Below are 23634 nucleotides of genomic sequence, written 5' to 3'. Positions count from 1 at the left end.
ACAATAACGAACCAAAACAATTAAGAAAGTGGTAATAGAAAAATACATATCGATAACTACCTTAAATGTAAATGGATTAAATGCTCCCACCAAAAGACATAGACTGGCTGAATGGATACAAAAGCAAGACCTGTACATATGCTGTCTACAAGAGACTGGCTTCAGACCTAGGGACACATACAGACTGAAAGTGAGGAGATGGAAAAAGGTATTCCATGCAAATGGAAATCAAAAGAAAGCTGGAGTAGCAATTCTCATATCAGAAAAAATAGACTTTAAAATAAAGACTATTACAAGAGACAAAGAAGGACACTATATAATGATCAAGGGAGCAATCCAAGAAGAAGATATAACATTGTAAATATTTATGCACCCAACATAGGAGCACCTCAATACATAAGGCAAATACTAACAGCCAAAAAAGGGGAACTTGACAGTAACACAATAATAGTAGGGAACTTTAACACCCCACTTTCACCAATGGACAGATCATCCAAAATGAAAATAAATAAGAAAACACAAGCTTTAAATGACATATTAGATGAGGTGGACTAATTGATATTTATAGGACATTCCATGCAAAAACAACAGAAAACACTATCTTCTCAAGTGCTCATGGAACATTCTCAAGGATAGGTCCTATCTTCAGTCACAAATCAAGCCTTGGTAAATTTAAGGAAATTGAAATTACATCAAGTATCTTTTCTGACCACAATGTTATGAGACTAGATATCAAGTACAGGAAAAAATCTGTAAAAAATACAAACACATGAAGGCTAAACAATACACCACTAAATAACCAAGAGATCAATGAAGAAATCAATGAAGAAATCAAAAAATACCTAGAAACAAATGACAATGAAAACAGGAAGACCCAAAACCAATAGGATGCAGCAAAAACAGTTCTAAGAGGGAAGTTTATGGCAATACAATCCTACCTAAAGAAACAAGAAACATCTCAACTAAACAACCTAACCTTACACCTAAAGCAATTAGAGAAAGAAGAACAAAAAAAAAAACCCAAAGTTAGCAGAAGGAAAGAAATCATAAAGATCAGATCAGAAATAAATGAAAAAGAAATGAAGGAAACAGTAGCAAAGATCAATAAAACTAAAAGCTGGTTCTTTGAGAAGATAAACAAAATTGATAAACCATTAGCCAGACTCATCAAGAAAAAAAGGGACAAGACTCAAATCAACAGAATTAGAAATTAAAAAGGAGAAGTAACAACTGACATGCAGAAATACTTAAGGCTCATGAGAGATTACTACAAGCAACTATATGCCAATAAAATGCACAATTTGGAAGAAATATACAAATTCTTAGAAAAGCACAACCTTCCAAGACTGAATCAAGAAGAAATAGAAAATATAAACAGACCAATCACAAGCACTGAAATTGAGACTGTGATTAAAAAACTTCCAACAAACAAAAGCCCAGGACCAGATGGCTTCACAGGCAAATTCTATCAAACATTTAGAGAAGAGCTAACACCTATCCTTCTCAAACTCTTCCAAAATATAGCAGAAGGAGCAACACTCCCAAACTCATTCTACGAGGCCACCATCACCCTGATACCAAAACCAAAGATGCCACAAAGAAAGAAAACTACAGGCTAATATCACTGATGAATATAGATGCAAAAATCCTCAACAAAATACTAGCAAACAGAAACCAACAGCACATTAAAAGGATCATACACCATGATCAAGTAGGGTTTATCGCAGGAATGCAAGGATACTTCAAAATATGCAAATCAATCAATGTGATACACCACATTAACAAATTGAAGGAGGAAAACCATATGATCATCTCAATAGATACAGAAAAACTTTTGACAAACTTCAACACCAATTTATGATAAAACCCCTCCAGAAAGTAGGCACAGAGGGAACTTACCTCAAAATAATAAAGGCCATATATATGACAAAACACAGCCAACATCGTTCTCAATGGTGAAAAATTGAAACCATTTCCACTAAGATCAGGAACAAGACAAGGTTGCTCACTCTCACCACTATTATTCAACATAGTTTTGGAAGTTTTAGGCAGAGCAGTTATAGAAGAAAAAGAAATAAAAGGAATCCAAGTCAGAAAAGAAGTAAAACTGTGACTGTTTTCAGGTGACATGATACTCTACGTAGAGAATCCTAAAGATGCTACCAGAAAACTACTAGAGCTAAACAATGAATTTGGTAAAGTAGCAGGATACAAAACTAATGCACAGAAATTTCTTGCATTCCTATACACTAATGATGAAATATCTGAAAGAGAAGTTAAGGAAACACTCCCATTTACCCCTGCAAAAAAAAGAAAAAATACCTAGGTATAAACCTACCTAAGGAGACAAAAGACCTGTATGCAGAAAATCATAAGACACTGATGAAAGAAATTAAACACTATACAAACAGATGGAGAGATATACCATGTTCTTGGATTGGAAGAATGAATATTGTGAAAATGACTATACTACCCAAAGCAACCTACAGATTCAATGCAATCCCTATCAAACTACCAATGGCATTTTTCACAGAACTAGAACAAAAAATTTCACAATTTGTATGGAATCACAACAGACCCCAAATAGCCAAAGCAATCTTGAGAAAGAAAAAAGGAGCTGGAGGAATCAGGCTCCCTGATTTCACACTGCACTACAAAGCTACAATAATCTAGACAGTATGGTACTGGCACAAAAACAGAAATGTAGATCAATGGAACAGGATAGAAAGCTCAGAGATAAACCCATGCACATTTGGTCGCCTTATCTTTGATAAAGGAGGCAAGAATATACAATGGAGAAATGACAGACTCTTCAGTAAGTGGTGCTGGGAAAACTGGACAGCTACATATAAAAGAATGAAATTAGAACACTTCCTAACACCATACACAAAAATAAACTGAAAATGGATTAAAGGCCTAAATGTAAGGCCAGACACTATAAAGGTCTTTGAGGAAAACACTCTAGAGGAAAACACTTAGAGGCAGAACACTCCATGACATAAAACACAGCAAGATCCTTTTTGACCCACCTCCTAGAGAAATGCAAGTAAAAACAACAATAAACAAAGGGACCTAGTGAAACTTAAAAGCTTTTGCACAGCAAAGGAAACCATAAACTAGACAAAAAGACAGCTGTCAGAATAGGAGAGAATATTTGCAAATGATGCAACTGACAAAGGATTAATCTCCAAAATATACAAGCAGCTCATTCAGCTCAATATAAAAAAAAAAAAGAAACCCAATCCAAAAATGGGCAGAAGACCTAAATAGACTTTTCTCCAAAGAAGATATACAGATTGCCAACAAACACATGAAAGGATGCTCAGCATTGCTAATCATTAGAGAAATGCAAATCAAAACTACAATGAGGTATCACCACACACTGGTCAGAATGGCCATCATCAAAAAATCTACAGACAATAAATGCTGGAGAGGGTGTGCAGAAAACAGAACCCTCTTGCACTCTTGGTGGGAATGTAAATTGATACAGCCACTATGGAGAACAGTATGGAGGTTCATCAAAAAACTAAAAATAGAACTACCATACGACCCAGTAATCCCATTACTGGGCATATACCCTGAGAAAACCATAATTCAAAGAGTCATGTACCACAAAGTTCACTGCAGCACTATTTACAATAGCCAGGACATGGAAGCAACCTAAGTGTCCATCGACAGATGAATGGATAAAGAAGATGTGGCACATATATACAATGGAATATTATTCAGCCATAAAAAGAAACAAAATTGGGGGATTCCCTGGTGGCACAGTGGTTAAGAATCTGCCTGCCAATGAAAGGGACACGGGTCCTTGCCCTGGCCAGGGAAGTTCCCACATGCCACGAAGCAACTAAGCCTGTGCACCACAACTACTGAGCCTGAGCTCTAGGGCCCACAAGCCACAACTACTGAGCCCACGTGCCACAACTACTGAAGCCTGCAGGCCTAGAACCTGCACTCCACAACAAGAGAAGCCACGAGAATGAGAAGCCCGTGCACCACAACAAAGAGAAGCCCCCGCTCACTGCAACTAGAGCAAGCCTGCACACAGCAATGAAGACCCAACACAGCCAAAAATAAATAAATTTATATTTTTAAAAAAAGAAATGAAATTGAGTTATTTGTACTGAAGTGGATGGACCTAGAGTCTGTCATACAGAGTGAAGTACATTTGCAAGAGAAAAACAAATACCGCCTGCTAACACATATATATGGAATCTAAAAAAAACCAGAAAAACAAAATGGTTCTGAAGAACTTAGGGGCAGGACAGGAATAAATATGCAGAACTAGAGAATGGACTTGAGGACATGTGGAGGGGGAAGGGTAAGCTGGGACGAAGTGAGAGAGTGGTATGGACATATATACACTACCAAATGTAAAATAGCTAGTGGGAAGTAGCTACGTAGCACAGGGAGCTCAGCTTGGTGCTTTGTGTCCACCTAGAGGGGTGGGATAGGGAGGGTGAGAGGGAGACGCAAGATGGAGGAGATATGGGGATGTATGTATACGTATAGCTGATTCACTTTGTTACACAGCAGAAACTAACACAACATTGTAAATCAATTATACTCCAATAAAGATGTTAAAAAAAATAAGTGAGGCACAAGATAAATAAAACAAAAAACCAGTTTCTCTAGAAATCAAAGCTAGAGAAATCTATGATATTTTAGTCCCAAGAGGCATGAGGCCATAATCTCAAAAAAGGAGCCCTTCTTTTGAAGCCAAGCTTCTCTCTCCCTCCCTGTCTCTCTCTGTCTCTCAGCAGGCAGCATTGCTTCTCTACATAAAGTGTGAATGTTTCTGCAAACAAAAAAATTCTTCGAGGCTCCTGACCATCGCAAGAACATTTCCAAAACCTTCCACAGGACCAAGTGCAGGGGAGTATATTTGGGATTGTGGTTTCAAAGATTCTTCCATGATTCATTTATCTGAGACCCAGATACCTCTACCATACACAAGAGCAAGGCACCAGTACCGCCCAATTCTGGTCGAAATACAGATGAAAGCAAAAAAAACCAACCTGACTTGCTTGTCTCAATGTTGGGCCTCACTTCAATCAGGGGTCTGAACTAGAATTAGGAGCACTCTCCAGGACACAGCTAACACCCCCACTGGAGTGGACACAGCTGAACTACTCACCTCAGAGCTGGCTCAGAAGGATAGCACTTCCTATTTTTCTGAACCTGGTATTTAAGTCTCTCCATAATCTGATTCCAAATGATCTTTCCAGCTTCATCTATCACTAAATTCTTTGTCCACCCCGGCCTCCAGCCAAGTTGGACCACTTACCATGGGTGTACTCTGTACACAAACATCTCTAAACATTTGCTCTAGGCGCTGTAAGACGTTTCCTCTTATTTCATGGAGAAGGTTATAAGTTCCTTTTATCTGCCATTGAAACCCTTCCTATATTTTGAACCTGAGCTCACATGCACCTCCCCATAAAGACTTCCCCAGAGAGAAACACTTGCTCCCTCAACATATTACTTATACCTCAATTTAGCTTGTATTTTATTTGTCCGTATATTATCATTCTTTGCTATCTGATCTGTCTCTCTGTCTCAGCTCCTTAAGGGCAACCTTTCTCAGTTCAGTGACAAGTTCAACAATAGTCATGTGATGCCTATCACAGAGGAGGTGCTCGGCAAACATTTGCCAGTTGAAATGCTCTACTGTCTGCTGTAACGATTTTTCGCCAGGTGACCTAGGAAAATTTACTTCCTTTTTCAGAATTTCTACTACCAGAGGGCTCTCACAGGAACTAAAGTCAACCAGTCTGTCAGATCAATGACCATTTAGTGAACACACAGATAAGTGCAAGGAACAGGTCTCTGGAAAGGGGAAGAGAATATGCAGGGACTATAGTAGCTTCCGACTCCAGAGATTTGACATTCAACTCGGGGGAAAAGATTAGACCTGACCACTTTGGTTACATGGAAGGCTGGGAAAGTATCATGATCATGTGCAAATAAGAGTCCTATGGCATCAAAGAGGAAGGTGAAATCATTTCTGGGTGGAGTGATTGGAGAAGCTTTATGAGAGGAGGTGATATTTGAGCTGCTCTTTGAAGGATAACTTAGTTGATGCTTGACTCAGGTCCTCTAATCTTTCTAGTGGCCCTCATACACAGGCATCAGGTTTTAGACATTTTCAGAGATGACTGACATGGTCCAACCACAAGGAACCAGATCGGGGCAAGAAAATGGCTGCAGGGTCAAGCATCTGACAAAGTCTGCAACCCACTTTGGCACTCGTTTTTCTGGTTCCTCTGGCACATGGCCTTCATAGGGTTCAGTGCACAGTAATCAGGAGACCAGCATTCTAATCCCAGCTCTGAGACTACCTTACTGTGTAACTATGGGCAAATCATTTTCCTTGTCTGGTAATCTATCTCTACTTTTATAAAAGCAGATGGTGAAACTAATGGATCTGCAAAGTCTCTTCTAGCTCTAACATGACATGATTCTTCTTTTCATTCAATCTGAGCCAGAAAATAAAGAGAAGACGTAGTCCCTTGAAGGGTCTTATGCTCTGTAACTTGGAATAGCATGCTATCTTTTCCTGCTTCCTGCACAGACATTATACCTCCTCCTTAAGCACCTAAAAATAATGAAGAATGGGGAGTGCAATACAAAGGAGCATTGTCACTCTTGTGATTATACTTCATGTTCTTAAAATCCATGTGATTTTTAAAAGGTGAAATATGCATAAAGCAAACCAAGAACCATCAAAGAAATTATGATATCAGTGCTGGAAGCACTCTGAGTAAACACACACACACATTCACACACACACACACCCCAGAAAGAATGTTCTGCTCTAATCATGGATTAGAAAGGCTAGGTAAATTGACTTAGTTAGAAGTATATGTAGTGGTGATGTGTCTTCAACACGAGATTGGCAGATTGACGATCTAAGCTCAGATCCTACCAGTGAACTTGGGTATAGACGTTACCAGATTTTGAAAAGTTGGAATTTCAACACTGTGAGAGTCAACGGTGACTCTTGTGTGTCACCATTTCCCACTGGAGTGCTTTGTTACATGCACAAGCCCTAAAGCCATGAGTTTGAAACTTGATTTGCAAATATTTTATTATAATAATCAGAAGCAGCAGCTTAGCAGCCAGAATCTTGATATATGTGTCAACAGGCTCTCAGGAAACAAAGTTTCATTCCCAATTCTGCCGCAACCCAGACCCAAGTTTCCTCTTCTTTAAATGTGAGATCCAATCTCAAAGTTCACTTTTAGCTCTCTGATTTGAGTGAACTGGGTTGATTAAATTACGACAAATATCCAGAATGTAATAACCAAAGTTTTAAGGGTCACAGTAAGCTGGCCCACTCTCCTGGGGCCAATAAGTCCAGGGGTCCAACATTCAATGACTTTGGATGAGCCACTTCCCACTCTGGGCCTCACCCACCATTCACAAAGAGACAAGGTTGGGACACATCAGTGATTCTTAGCAGGGGCGATACTTCCCCTAGAGGACATTTTGGAAAATTTCTAGACGTGCAAAATGTTACCCTGTATCCCACATGACTTTTGAATATTTTACAGGACATTCATGGACACTAAAAAATTGTTGATACTCTCCTAAGCCAGTACCGAATTACACTGTTTATTTCACATTATTATTATACTATTTAGTGTACTGTGCTTTTATAGTAAATATAATACAACTATATTATAATAAGCAAATATAAAATTATTTATACTTCTCCTAGCTCTGTTTTACATATAACCACAAAGTATTTTTACACATTTTTAATATTCTATTGAGTTTTACAGGAATGTAACTACCATATACAATGAGAGGAGGGTGTTCTATTTTATTCCATTTTACCAAGAGTTTTTAGCCACTTCACAAAGTCACCTTGCTGACAGTAAGACTGCCAGTGATATTTGAGACTTTGATGTATAACACACCTGTATCAGTCTGCATTCCTGAATGTTACAGCTCCAATGATTCTACATAGGGTGCAAGAAACATATTGCTTCATTTTGTTTTAATGGAGTTAGCTGTGTATTTATGGAACTATTTATTACTTTTTATAATGCATTGTAATTTTAGCTTCTATTTTTACTATATAGAGGGCATTTTATTTCTTTTTGACAGAGAATATGTGCAGATCATGTTACATATGAATTTTATTTTCTTATATTAAAGGAAGTGATACATAATATAGTTACAGTAAGAGAGTGTTGAATCTGGCAGGGTTGAAAACAAATATATTAGACCTCCCAAATTTAAAATCCTAAATAACAAAATAAGTCTTGATTATCTCCATGGCAGTGTTACCAATAGTGGCTGACATAGAGTATTGGACATGACATTGAAAATGAAATAAACACCATAGTCTGAAAACAGTGGAAAATAAAACAACAAATAAATTTGAATTACTAATTACTCCAGTCCATTTTAGCCTTTGAGCATCCTTATTTTAATCTATACATACGAAAACTCTCTTTAGAATGGCCTCTCCAGGTTTTTCTTGTTTTTTCTACATTACCTAGATTATATATTGAGTCCAAGCTATATTTATTCATTTCATTAAGTTGTGTATTTTTTATCAAGATTTTTTTCAAAGAAGTGTTATGTTTTCTTTCAACAAATTCATCAACTATGATAAAAAATAAAAATAATAAAATCCCAAAATAGCTAATTAATTAATTAAATACCAAAAATAATTTAAAACCAAACTTATATTTGGTTCAAAATGGGGGCATGACCACAATTTCAAACTCTCTGAAACATGGGTTGTATTCGTATATCTGTTTTCACAAAGCTGTACAATCACATCATATTTTATAATTTATACAGCTATTTCTCATCAGTTCTCCCAGTCAGTGTTCACATCAGCTTTGTGATTTAGGCAGGGCAGGGATGACTATATCCCCATTTCCTAAGTTAAGAGGCATTTCATGCACACAAATTCAGTAAGCTGTGTTGCTGGGTCCACTGCCCAGTCTGGTGCATCTTCCCACGAAACCATTCTGCTTTATCAAAATTCCCCCCACCCCATTTACCTCATCAAGGCAGTGGTATGATGGTCCATTTCCAGCTTTTTGTAGGCCAGTCCTATGACCCGAAAGCCCTGTGTCGTGTAAATCTGAAGTTCACTAACAAAACTAGTTGGTACTGTTCAGAAAATAACACAAGATTAGTATGCAATATGAACTCAGCTAGTACTGGGAGAGAAATTCTTTACAAAGAGATCCAACTCTTGCCCAAGAAAACAAGCTTCTAAAAATGTACACAAACAAGTCAGTGGGAATGTTAAATATTACTACATTGTCACGGTTGACCTCTTGGGATCCAGTGAAGGAGAAATGAAAAGGAAGCATTCAAAAAACTAAAAAACAAAAAGAAGAAGAAGGATGGGAAAAGTGTATGATTCTTTTTTCTCCAGTTTAACCATCAAATATTTATTGAGTCTGCTATGGGTCAGGAATTAGCTATGCAGAGATTGCACTGCAATTGCCACTCTGAGGACCTTTGTCTAGTAGGGTAACAGCCAGTAGACTAACAATACAATCGAATGAGATCCTTGCTATGATCCAGGCAGTTACAGCATGCTATGGAAACACTTGGTGCATCTATCAGACTGGGAAGATGTGATTAGATGGAGAAGGGAAAGGGCATTTTGGCTGAGGGAGCATCACGTGCTCAGGCACAGGGCCATGAGACAGCAAACCTTGACAGTTCATCTCAGGAGGAGCACAGGGTGTGAAGATAGGAGTGGTAAGGAAACTCTGGGAAGTTTGATAGGAGTCAGATCATAAAGGCCTTAGATATGATCCTAAAGGAGATTATCCTGGAGCCTATGGGAAGCAACCAAAGAATGAAAGCAGGAATGTGCTAACATAATTATACTGTGTGACAGAAAAACCAATCTGGTCACAGTGTGAAGGGTGAATTAGAGTAGGGGACACTGGGGGGCAGGGAGCAAATTCACCAACTATGAAGTGATCCAGTGGAGAGATGATGAGGGCCTTGAGGTGATGGAGTGACAGGGCCATGGATTAGCAATTGACAAGACAGAGGCACTGAGGGAGAGAGAGGAATCCAGGAAGAATCCTAAACTGGGATGGGGGAGTAGTACTTTCATTCACTAAGATGGAAAATATAGAGAGTGAGAAAGATGAGCTTGGTTTTGGTACCGAGTTTGAGATGCCAGTGAGTCATCAAATTGGTGATGGCCAGTAGGCAATTGGATTCATCGATCAAATGCTGAGGGGACATATGTGGGTTGGAAATACAGATTTGCCCATTGTAATATAAGTCTGTCCACTTACCTGTCTCAGGTTGGCAAAAGCTGGCCACCCTCTCTGGTGCACCTTTCATGAACGCCAGCCAGTCACCCCCCATCTCTTGGACGATGACTGTCATCCTCTGCAGCGCTGATGAGAATGGGAACTGATGCAGGATTGCAATTCCTTCCACTGGGACCTGGATGAGGGATGGGGAATGGAGAGGGACACACCACATAGCTTCTAGCTATGGGAAATTAATGACTTCTTTTCCAATCCTTAGTTTAGCAAATAAGGGAAACAAGGTCTCACCAATTTTCACATGTGGAATTCAAAGAAGACACATCTCTGAGCTTTCAAGATTGTGGGCCTGACAGGACTTTCCTTCTGAGTTGGGTTTTGTGGGGTAGAGAGCAGGCAAGGCTTACCTGGCTGGCTGTTTTGCAGGGCTTAACAACCATGGCACATGCCGGTGCTCCCTTGATGTGGAAATCATGCCCGGAAACCACCATTTCCTATTTCAAACAGGATGTTTCATTGTAGAGATTTCTTTCTTGTTCATCCACTAATACTGTGCTCAAACCCTTCCCTTGAGATTTAAATCTCAAGCCGTCTCAATGTATTCTCCTCCCTCAGCTACACGGAGGTGAACCAGACTTAATTCGCCACACACAAAAATAATGCATCGGAAATTCTAGGAACTTGAAGGGCAGACACTTCTGAATTATTCATGCAATTTCTCCTGCTTTCTCTGCTGGAATGTGCTGTATAAAGGCTCATTCTCCATTTCTGAAGGGCTTAACTTGAAAACACTGAGCGTGAATAGCCCGCACCTTGCTGCCTTTTTTCTCCTGGTTCACTGTTGGCTCCTGCTCTTCTCTCTCTGTCTAATTTGGATTGATGGTCCCCAGGGTACAGCAGGGCAGGGACTGTGATGTATGTGGTTAATGTTCAGTAAACACTCAGGAATTGCTATAATAAAGACCCTAAATTATAGTCAGAGGAACCTTTTACCCAAAGATGTCAAAATGCTTTATAATCACCTCACTGAGTGGCAGAAAAAATCTCAGAGAAGAAATTATAATCCCTACTTAAAGGTACAGAAACAGTAACCCAAGAAGGATGGAGAAAGTTACATCAGACTGCTACAGAACCATGCCCTTTTAGCGTTGGAAGGGACCCTAAAGATTGTCTCCTTCAGTGGGGCTCACACATGTATCACAGGGGCCTGGAGCTGAACCAGGCTATAGGGGGTGGAGGAGGGCTTGTAGCTAAGTAGGTGGGGATGTGTGTTCCCTAAGCTGTGCTTTTACTCCCCATTTTCTATCTCAACCAGAGTAACTCCAACGATTTGTTTTGTGTAGGATGCTTTTTTTTTTTATTAGTTTCTGCTTTATAACAAAGTGAATCAGTCATACATATACATCTGTTCCCACATCCCTTCCCTCTTGTGTCTCCCTCCCTCCCACCCTCCCTATCCCACCCCTCCAGGTGGTCACAAAGCACCGAGCTGATCTCCCTGTGCTAGGCGGCTGCTTCCCACTATCTATCTACCTTACGTTTGGTAGTGTATATATGTCCATGCCTCTCTCTTGCTTTGTCACAGCTTACCCTTTCCCCTCCCCATATCCTCAAGTCCATTCTCAAGTAGGTCTGTAAAATTTCCTTTTAAGAAAAGATTCCAGCTTTTTTGTTTTCTTTTAGGTGAACACTGCTGGTCTAATTCAATCCCCTCATTTTAAAGTTATGGAAAACCCCAACAGGAGAGATGACCTCACGAGGTGAAGGAGTCAATCAGAACAGAGCCAAGACTAGAACCGGGAGAGCCGGATTCCTCCTCCTGAACAAGGCCATTTGATCTGAAATCTACTTCAGAGTCTCAACAAAATCCCTCATGGTTTTCCTTTTAATTGTCTAGTCTTAGAGACAAAATTAATACTAAAGTAGTAGGAATAAAACTCCTGGTAACAATGAATTATCCTAAGCACTGGGGACAGTGATGTTTCCTAATCCCCATGTTCTAGATAACTCTGAAACCAGACATGGCTCATACTACAGCTGGAAAGTGTTAGAAAATAATTACATAATAATTATACTAATACTATTGAGCTGGTAATATATATTCCAGGCACAGCACCAGGGACTTTTTTTAATGCATCTTTCCACTTAATCCTCACAATAACCCTAATATGGAAATACACTGTACAGAGGAGAAAACTGGGGCTTAGATGAGTTTGCCCCTCACGGCCATATTTACTCCATATTGGAGACCTCACATTTTTATGAGTATTGAATAGCTATGATAAAACCTGGCTTGGTCTGGCATTGAAGAAGCTTCTTAGAATCTTTGCAGAACAGAAGCTTACCCAGGTAGTAGCTTCAAACATTTTGAGGTCCAGTGGGTCTCCATGGATGGTCCCATCCAGGAGGATCAGAGAATGGCAGCTGGCCATGGCTGCATACAGTGGGCCCCATGGCAAAGCCTTGCCTGAGGCAAAGTTGTGGACTTCCTGGAAGCTAAAGGAGAAAAGGGAAAGGGCTTTAGTCTATTCCTCCAGGCCAGAATGGAGCTTCTGGAGGTGACCATCCTTTTAAAAAATAAGTTGATATGCTTTGTTACATTACATATCCACACTCTAATCTCCCCAAATGAATAGTGCTTCATTCATCCACCATCCTTACATAAGTTCAATGAGAATGAGAAAAAATCCTGAGGTTCTCTCAAGCTCTTTGTTCCCTCTTTTCTTTACCCTCTCTCTGGCACTGATTTCAATCCAGAGGTATAGAAAGAGCTAGAAGTATCACCCTTAGTTCTAAGTGCGTCCACTCCCACCTGAGCTTCCAGACCACTTTATCTCTTATGCTGTGAGACAGAACAGGCTAGCTCATACTATAGCTACTTGTGTATATCTGTGTATCTCCTTCAATCTATTCTTCAGGGCAGGGCTGTCTCTTCCATATCTCTCTCTCTAACATATCTGATGTTTGGTCCACAGTAGACAGTCAACAAATTTAAGAGCAAATAAATGAATGAGTTGGTTACTAGAAATCTGAAAGACCATAATGGTAAAGAAATGAATTTTTTTTTTTTTTTTTTTTTTTTTGCGGTACGCAGGTCTCTCACTGTTGTGGCCTCTCCCATTGCGGAGCACAGGCTCCGGACACGCAGATTCAGCGGCCATGGCTCACGGACCCAGCCATTCCGCGGCATGTGAGATCTTCCCGGACCGGGGCACGAACCCATGTCCCCTGCATCGGCAGGCGGACTCTCAACCACTATACCACCAGGGAAGCCCCAAGAAATGAAATTTTTAAAAGACATTTTGAAAAGGACATGGCATTCTCCTCTTCCACCCTGGCATCTAGGATCTATATTGCAGCCATCATTACCATTGCTTCCTGTAGAAAGTGCCCTCATCTAAAATCTACTGAGACACAACTCAAACATCATATGCAGGGTTCTTTTACTAACTCAGAGTTGAAGTCATCAAGTTTGGCATTGGGCCTACAAAAGGATGTCCTCTGGACCTTATTGGTCAGTCCCTTCTTACATGTTTAGCACGGTGAGTGGTTCACAAGGCAGGCCATACTATTTGGGGGACCCTGAGCGGCTGAAGGTGCTTCCTGGATTAAGACCAAATCTGACTCTTGGAGCCAGTCAGAATCTACTTGTTCCTCCTCCTCCACATGTCAACTTCCTTCAGATCTGTGGCCAGCTTGGCTGTACCCCCTTTAATACTCCCTTCCTCTGGGATTACACAGGAACCTCTAGCTGTGCTTCCAATGTGCAGTTTCCAGACCACTGACCTTCCTAGTTACTGTTTCTTGAAAGAATTTGTATTTTTTACTATTTACCATAGTTTGTCTTAAAACATGGTCTCCAGGATCAGACTATTATCTCTCATGATATGGACCCTGCATTTCCTTCGGTTCCTCTAGCGTTTTGTTCCTGAAAGCATATACATCAGAATGTTAACTCGTAATTCAGCCCTATTTCTTTCTGGTTTCCTCATTCAAGCTTCCTTAAGAGCTCAAAAACCTCTCGACTGAGCTTGTTGATCATATCATTATATATTGAAAGATCAAGTTATCTCAGTGGTTACAATATGTCTCTGGTATTTTAGTAACATCTAAAAGGAAGCAGTCACCATCAGTGATTAATGCAGATTCTCAAGCTCACGCTGTAAAGCAAACACAGATCAGGAAAAAAGAATCTTATCTTTAAGATGGCACACAAACTGTCTTCCGTATGTAATTCTGAATACACAGTTCTGAGTTTGGGAGGACTGGGCCAGACCCTGGTTTGCACAAAAATAAATAGAACCCTCTGTCATCGCTGACCTTGAGCTATTATTTGAATGTTTATGACTTATCAAGACCAGGTAGCTCAGGTACACTTCCAATGACTTTGAAGTACCTGGCACATTAGGCAGGCCCTCTTTGGAAAAGATAAGAATTATTAGAAATGAGCTTACATTTTACAATAAGATATTTAACAGCGACTAATTCAAGTGCTGACTTCTTGCTTAGAATTTAATCTGTTTTCTCTTATGCTATCAATTAAATTTGTCAATTAAAAAAACTTTGGGGGAATTCCCTGGTGGTCCAGTGGTTAAAAATCCACCTTCCAATGTAAGGGACGTGGGTTCAATCCCTTGTCAGGGAACTAAGATCCCACGTGCTATGGGGCAGCTAAGACTGAGCGCTGAAACTACTGAGCCCGTGAGTTCTAGAGCCCATGTGCCACAACTAGAGAGCCTGCATGCTGCAACTACTGAGCCTGCACACCACAGCTAGAGGGAAGCCTGCACACCACAACAAAGAGCACACGTGCTGCTACTAAGACCTGATGCAGCCAAATAAATAAATAAATACTTTAAAAAATTTAAAAAAATTTAAATTGCTCTTTTAGTCATTTAGAGCCAACTTTGACCGTTTTGAAGGAGGGAAAGGAGGGAGGGGGGAAGGAGAATGACAGGTTGGATTAATCTATCAATAATCTAAATAGTATATCAATTATTTTTATTTATTTGACAAGTCACTTTTAGAAACAGAAAGTTTTAAAAGTTTTGTGAATAAGATGATGTCAAATCAATAAGGAGAAAAGCATTCAAAAGATGGAACATATTAAGTTCACTTTAAATAAACAAACATTTATTGTGCATCTACTATGTGTGCCTGCTGTAATGCTATATAGCATTAGGGACACAAATATAAATAAGAAAAAGACTGCTCTCTGAATGCTCACATATTTGAATAAATGCATACATTTTTTATAGACACTGAAACAGGAAAATACTAGAAACAAGAAGACCGGGTATATATCCAAATCTATCTTCAAGAGAAAATGAAAAGAACTTTAGAAAGTTGCCACTTGTAATAGCCTCCTTCTATACTCTAAAATGGTTAGAAGCACCAGGATTAATTTTTCAACTCCAGAAATGGACTTGTTTATAAATAATACATTAATATGAAAATGTGTTAAACATATATAATTAAAACATTTTATAGATAAATCATACATCATTTGCATAATGCAGAAGAATCATGATGTACCTTTTATGTATAAGATGCTTTGTGATTTAGGTTGCAAGTTTGAGAGGGAAATATTTTCATTAAAAAAACAAAACCTGAGCTCATGCAGCTCAATATTGAAAAAACAAACAACCCCACCAAAAAATAGGAGGAAGATCTAAGCAGACATTTCTCCAAAAAAAGACATACAGATGGCTAAGTGGCACATGAAAAGATGCTCAACATCACTAATTATTAGAGAAATGCAAATCAAAGCTACAATGAGGTATCACCTCACACCGGTTAGAATGGCCACCATCAAAATATCTACAAACAATAAATGCTGGAGAAGGTATGGAGAAAATGGAACCCTCCTACCCTGTTGCTGGAAATGTAAATTGATACAGCCACTATGGAGAACAGTATGGAGATTCCTTAAAAAACTAAAAATAGAGCTACCATATAATCCAGCAATCCCATTCCTGGGCATATATCTGGAGAAAACCATAATTCGAAAAGACACATGCACCCCAATATTCATTGCAGCACTATTTACAACAGCCAGGTCATGGAAGCAACCTAAATGCCCATCGACAGACGAATGGATAAAGAAGAAGTGGTACATATATACGATGGAATATTATTCAGCCATAAAAAGAACGAAATTGGGTCATTTGTTAGACGTGGATGGATCTAGAGACTGTCATACAGAGTGAAGTAAGTCAGAAAGAAAAAAACAAATATCATATGTTAACGCATATATGTGGAACCTAGAAAAATGGTACAGATGAACTGGTTTGCAGGGCAGAAATTGAGACACAGATGCAAAGAACAAACGTATGGACACCAAGGGGGGTGTTCATATTGCTAGTTTTGATCACAAACTAGCGATTGGGATTGACATGTATATAGTGATGTGTATAAAGTGGATGAATAATAAGGACCTGCAGTATAAAAAAATTAATAAAATGAAATTCAAAAGCAAAAAAAAAAGACCAAAAAAATAATTTAAAAAAACCCTGAAATCACCTATACCTCAATTTAAAAACAAAAACCCTCGAAACCTGAATTTGTCATATGTTCGTATTCTGATCAGGCTGGAAGTTGCAGCGGGGAGAAAAAGCAGGCAGAGAAGCAAACCGAAACAAGAGAGCCCCAGCAGAGGGACATGGAAATCTTTACCACGTTAAGTTGTAAACTGCCAAAACGGAGTCCATTCTGGCCAGAAAAGAGGAGTTTCTGGCAGCCAGAAAGTAGTGTTGCCAGAACTAGAATACCAAGGAAAATGAAGTACACTAGCTGTGGTTCCACAGATGTTCCTCGTCCTGAAATTCAGTGTCTACAAGTCAGGGCAGTGTTCCTCCTAGCACATGGAAAGGCTTCAGTTTGTACAAGGAATGTTACCTCCTTGAAGGACAGTGTCTTGGTACTGTCCAAATGACACACACTGGCCCCGAACTAATATGCTGACAGCAAATCACATTTTAGCAAAGATTTAAATGAAGTGTCAAAACTTGCCCTCCATCTCCTGGGTTCTGTGAGTGTCCCAGGGCTGGGACTGGGGTGGAGGAAATATGCACATTTTAGTGAGCTTTGGAAGTAGTCAAGGAGAGAAAGTAAATGAAGATACTCTGGCAACTACTGCTCACCAAAGCCAGTGCCAACATCTTTCCATTATTAGTATTCAGGAAGAAAAACAAAGAGTTCTGGGAAAAGAGAAATGGCAATGCATTTGGTCCCAAGTACTCACCCACTCCTATCACAGGGCACGACTCCCCAGAGATCCAAGCCATCCCTTGTTAAGGTACCTGTCTAAACAGAAACAAGAGCTCGGTTGACTCTGAAGATGCAGCAGTCCCACAGTGACACTGATAAGCTATGTTTTAACAGGAAAATATATGTCACAACACATGATCAAGATCAGCTCTTCAAGGAAGGACACAATAAAATGGGTATCTGGAGTCCTGGGTGGAAGATTTGATGAACTCATAGCAGTTGTGTGACAAGCTGGCACTTAATCTCTTTGAACTTTAGTGTTCTCAGCAATAAAGGGAAGAAAACGGTACCTGCCTTACATATTTCAGAGGCTTGTTTCGAGAATTTAACAGAAGACTGAATGGATAGGAGAGTCCTTGGTAAGCCTGCTTTTAAGAGCTATAAAAGGGGTGAGTCTCCCCAGATATAGAGAACAGACTCGTGGTTGCCAAGGAGGGGGGCGGTGACGGAGGGATGGATTGGGAGTTTGGGATTAACAGATGCAAACTATTATATATAGGATGGATAAAAAACAGGGTCCTACTGTATAGCACAGGGAAATATATTCAGTATCCTGTGATAAACCATAATGGAAAAGAATACGAAAAAGTATATATATATGTATAGCTGAGTCACTTTGCTGTGCAGCAGAAACTAAACACAACATTGTAAATCAACTATACTTCAATACAATTTTTTAAAAATGGGTGAGTCCCAGCATTTATAGCAAAAGTTAAAAGTATGTCATCAGAAACAAGTAACGGAAGTAGAATTTTTCACTGTTCTAAAGAAATATTATAGTTTGCTCTTTGACATCTATTTGGTAAAAAGGGGTTTGTTGGTATTTCTCTCAGTGTGGTATAGTGATGAAGAGCTTGGACTGGGCTAAAACACCAGCTGTGTGACCTGGGCCAATTATTTAATCCCCCTAAACATCAGAGCCCTTATCAGTAACATGGTCATAATCATATAGGATTGTTTTAAAAATTAAATGAGATACTACAAAGTGCTTAACTTAATGTCTGGCATAGAGTAAGAGCTGAGAATAATAATAATTGCTCATAATTATTACTTAATTTTTTATTCAAATTCATATCACAATTATCTTTCCCACCCCCTGTTTCCTTTTCCAAGTCCAAGGATAACATGATCCTAGAACCAGAACATCTTTTCTTATGATGCTAGTTTGATCACGAAATAACATTGAGATGGTGGCAAGAGCCATATTAACCTTCTGTTCTTGGTAGATCTCTCTGATATTCAAGTAATTATAAAATACAGCTCTGATCCCATTAATTCTCTGCTATCAAAAACCTTCACTGTACTGTTTAATGGGTACCGAGTTTCCTTTTGGGAAGAGGGAAGAAGTTCTGGAGATGGATAGTGGTGATGGTTGCACAGAAATGTGAATGCACTTAAAGCCACATAAAAATGGTTAAAATGGTAAATTTTATGTTATGCATCTTTTGCCACAATAAAAAATAAATTAAGAAAATGGAAGGCAACAATAAAAAAGAAGAAAAAACACCTTCAATGGCTCCCCACTGTCTAAAGAGTATGTAAAAATTTCTTAGCCATACATTTGAAGTCTACAACACCCTCCCCCGTTACTAATGTTGTGCTCTGATCAAAATCACACTCTACTGCTCTCCTGACTCCTTGCCCACATTCGCCTGCCTACAATGTCCTCGGGTTGTATAACTTTTCGAATTTTCTGTATATTATGATATTTGACATGTTACGAGATCTCTCTCTTTTAAATCTATTTTAATTGTGAAAACAGTGGTTTACATTATATGTTATAAATAAAATTATATAAGTTTTGTGTGTACAGCATTATAGTTCTACTTCTGTATACCATACAGTGTGCCCACCACCAAAAGTTTAACTTAAGAAAGCTTTCTGATGGACAGACTGCCTCCTTGGGGCTAGCCAATTCTTAGAGATAACCAGGGTCTCAGCCAACAGCATGTCTTTGATATGCAAACTAACCAGTCAGGAGTCATACCTTCTCTATCTGACCAGATTCCCCAGGAAACAGTCTCTCTGACTTAATCACCCCAGCTCCAGCTACTAGACAACTAAAGACCATTCCTATAGCCCAAAGCCCACCAAAATCATTCACACTAGCCAATTGTCAGCTGTGTACCCTGCTCTGTCTTGCCCTTCCTGCAGAAACTCCTATAAAGGCCATAAGCCAAGCGCTCACCTCACTCCTACTTTGCTTCCTGATCAAAATCTGGCATTCCTCCTGGGGCCTTGCCTGGTGAGACACGGCTCTTCTGTCTAGAGGAACTGTGAGTAACATTAAACTCTTCTTTCAATGGCATCGACCTCTGCCTGCGGTCACTTAGTCACCTTTACAAATTAAGACCCAGGCACAAAACAGCCCTTCATTTCCATCTTACCCTCTTACAGCTCTCACCTTCACACCAGCACATGTGTATATAGACAAAAAGAATATATTCAGCAGAATCAGAAGCTGATTGGGAGTAACTGGCATGGGATCAAGGATTATTTTAAGCAATATACTGCAGATGGGAAAATATAGTAAGGGATTGACTGGGGATTTATTTTAACCAAGTCTCATAGTAAGACACAGCTAAATAAACTCTTCCTTTTTTATTCATTCATTCATTCAATGAATATTTACTGAGCACTGACTGTGTGCCAGGTAACGGTCCTAGCATTAGGGATACAGTAGTAACCATAATAAAAGTCTTAAATTTTGTTCTTTGCATGAGGGTATTGACTACAGAGGGACAGAATGCTATTTTAATTCATTGTGTTTCATAGAATATTGGAGGAGGAAGAACCCTAAAATATTCACCTATTCTGTCCCTACTCTTCCTTCTCTAAACCCTAGAGTCTGAGAGCTCAAGAGATGTGTCTGTCCTAGATCACACATCCAACCAGAGACAAAATGAAGTCAGGTACCCAGTACCCACATCTAATGTTTCCTGCCTCACAAGAGTGTAAAGTACCTGTGCATGATGACAATGAAAATAAAAATGTCACTGAGGATGAGAATGAAACACACATACCTTGTCAAAGCAGACAAGGTTTAATTGTCCACATACATTAATCCTCTGGGGGCTAATACAAAAGATGCCTCTCTTCTTCAGCCTCCGCTGGGCATAGATAATGCCTGTGGTCAGGGCAGCAGGTAGAGCAGGAGGAACTGCAATTGTGATGACATCAAGGGCTTTCTTCACCACCTCCTCCGGAGGTTCCTGGGAAGATAAAGTCCCTCTTTAGCTATTACAGATAAATCAACCGTGAACACTTTTATGCATATGACTTTTTTTTTTCCTTTTTGTTTACTTCTTTAGGTCAAATTCCTAGAAATGATGTGAGTGGGCCAAACGTGGTTTAAAGGGTATGAACATGTTTATGGCTCTCAATATATTTCGCCAAAGTGCAATGAAAAAGCTTGTAACAGTTCATACTGCTACCAGCAGAGAACAGTGTACCAGTTTGCCACGATCTCACCAACACTGGGTTTTATTTTAAATTCCTCGTTTAACAGCTATAAAATACTATACTATTGGAATAAACATCCTCAGACTGAAGATGAAAAAATAGTGTAAGGAAAAGTCCAAGAGTAGAAGCATGTTGATATCTCAATAAACAAAGTGTTTTATCCCACTAGATCTGATGGCTATTACGGAACTTGGTGATCAATTGCTTATATTGGGCATCTGGGAGTATATAAGCAGGTTTCAGTGTGTGGCTTTGCTTGCCCAGGTTTGAAGACTGCGCCTTATGTTAAGGTCAACATGGAGAGTATAAAATATAGATGAGTGTACGTGTGCATGTAGTAAAAGAACAAAAGCTGTTTACCCCACTGAGCACATAGACGCACAAAGTATAGATCATCCCAATGGTGGCTGTCCCTACGAGGCACAGGAGGAACTTGATGGCATCCCTGTAGAGCTTAAAATTCATCGGCTTGGGGTAGAGAATAGATCTCACGAGGTCCCCCTTTGCAGTGTTGAATCCTGAAGCAGCAAACACATACCTCATTCTCTCAGGATGACAAATACCACTGTTAGTGCTCTTCTAATCCTCAACACAGCCTTTGTTTTCTCTAGAGATACTTAAACAGTGCTTAAGCCCAAATGCAATGAAAGGATAATTGGCCAAATACCTAAGTGCTAGAATGGATATACCTCAGCTCTTTCAGAGCCTATTCCTCTCTGGCCTTCCTTATACTTTTAATTTCAATGCATCCCAGAGATAGGAAAGCACCATATGGGGGCAGAGCACAGCTTTTCCAAATACAACTTCATTTTAAGGAAAGGATTTGTAAGTGTGCACGGACATGCACACACACACACACATGCACAGAACACCTGAATTTAAATTAAATGGCCCAGTAAATACAGATGGATTCAATTTCTAATACTTTTCATCATCAAGTTTTCAGTTTCTAGTCCTGCCTGGAAAGAAGTTGAGATTAGTTCTTTGGGTTAGAATACCTAAGTTCTAGGTCCAGCTCTGTCAGTGACTGGCTGTGTGATTTTTTTTAAACTTCACTTGAATTGTGCAGGCCCCACCTATTCATGTACAAAATGAGGACAGACATCTTTGTTCTGATAATTTGATATGTGGAAATAATTTATAAATTACAAAGCATATGAATAATAATTGTTGTCATCAATGTTACTATTTTTACTAAAAGGTATAGGCCATAGCTCAATTCACATTTTAAATATCTATATTTACATATATGGGGTCTGTCATCTAAAGACTGCTCCTTACCTAATTCATTTAAGGCACTAGACAAATTGAGCGAAATATTTCATCAAAATAATAAAATGAAGGAGATGCTAACTAACCTGTCTGCAGTACCACTGCTTTCACAGCGCCAGAGCAAGCCCCCCTGGCCTGGATAACCTCTGTTCCACAGAAGAGGACATGCCGTTTGTAATCTGCTTCACTCTGTGTTTTCCAGGGCACAGAGCTATCCATCTTAGGTAATGGAGTTTTAGTGACCGGAATACTTTCTCCTACAGAAAACAAGCATCTCATTTTGTGAGGTGGGAGGCCTTCACTCACTTAAACATGCAAATACTAACTCATCACACAGCAGGCATTTTTTGGAGGCTGCCATGTGGCAGGAACAACCCTTGGTATAGGGGACACAAGGAGAAGAATAGTTCTTGTGTTTAAGAGGTTTGTCGCCCAGAGGGGGAGACAGCCATGGAAATAAATAAGTATAATGTGATATTATAAATACTACGAGTATTGTAAAATGAAACAGAGACGCTGAAATAGACTGGAAATAACCATTTAGGGAATAGCAAGTTGTGGGGTCTGGGGAATGAGAGGTCATGAGAGCTATGTAGGAGCCAAAGCGTGGACGGCCCTGCATGCACATACTTAAGTGTTTAAATGTTTTTCTATAGGCATTGGTGGCAGGAGGGAAATAGAGAGATATTTAGCTGTTTGATTCAGGACAGTACTATGACATTTACGTACAAAGAGAGTGTACTCTGTCTGCAGTACAAGGAATGAATTGAAGTCTGATGAGGTTGGAGGCTGGATATCCAGTCGGGAAAAAAATCACAAGAGTCCTGTTTAAAGAGGACAAGGTCTGAACTATGGCAACTGGCAGTAGGAGTAGAAAAGAGGCACTGGTTTTGAGAAATAAGAAATTGAGCAGCTACAAAACTTGGGGAGATTTTTATATTGGCAGATCATAGGGACAGAGGAATTCTAAATGGCTTCCTGGTTTCTAACTTGGAAGAAAGAGCAGAGGGTAGCATTAATCATCAACACAGGGATTATAGAAGGAAGGAGGAATTGCCTTTTGGTCCCTGATTTGGAGATGCCTTGTGGAATGACCATGTCGAGATGCTTTGTAGGCATTTAGATATTTATTTGGGTCTGGAGCTCAGGGGAGAAGCCTTGACCAGAGATATTTAGTCACAGGTCATCACCTTATAAACAATAATTAAAGCCATAGGAAAAGACAAGATTACTTAGGGTTCGAGTGAAAGGTGAGAAAAGGAAAGGTCCAGGACCCCTGAACAACATCAAAAATCAAAGAGGTGGAGGGAGAAGAGAAGTGTAGGAAGCTGAATGGTATTGTCAGTGGTAGAAGAAC

The 23634-nt window shown here is 39.5% G+C and overlaps 1 protein-coding gene across 1 annotated transcript in view; it reads right to left on the bottom strand.

Annotated features, from left to right (window-relative positions):
* Positions 1–23634, bottom strand: part of ATP13A4 (ATPase 13A4) — a 146119-nt gene that overhangs the window by 35324 nt on the left and 87161 nt on the right. The window contains exons 10-17 of the mRNA XM_082624218.1: positions 22364–22534; positions 21366–21523; positions 20567–20755; positions 17518–17579; positions 12620–12770; positions 10682–10768; positions 10299–10452; positions 9030–9141 (exon numbers count right to left, since the gene is read on the bottom strand). Of these exons, the coding sequence (XP_082480344.1) occupies positions 9030–9141; positions 10299–10452; positions 10682–10768; positions 12620–12770; positions 17518–17579; positions 20567–20755; positions 21366–21523; positions 22364–22534 (1084 nt within the window). The remainder of the gene's footprint in view (positions 1–9029; positions 9142–10298; positions 10453–10681; positions 10769–12619; positions 12771–17517; positions 17580–20566; positions 20756–21365; positions 21524–22363; positions 22535–23634) is intronic.

Source organism: Mesoplodon mirus, assembly GCF_964341445.2.
Source record: "Mesoplodon mirus genome assembly, chromosome: 6".
NCBI classification, from domain to species: Eukaryota; Metazoa; Chordata; class Mammalia; order Artiodactyla; family Ziphiidae; genus Mesoplodon; species Mesoplodon mirus.
This window is presented reverse-complemented; position numbering and strand designations above follow the sequence as displayed.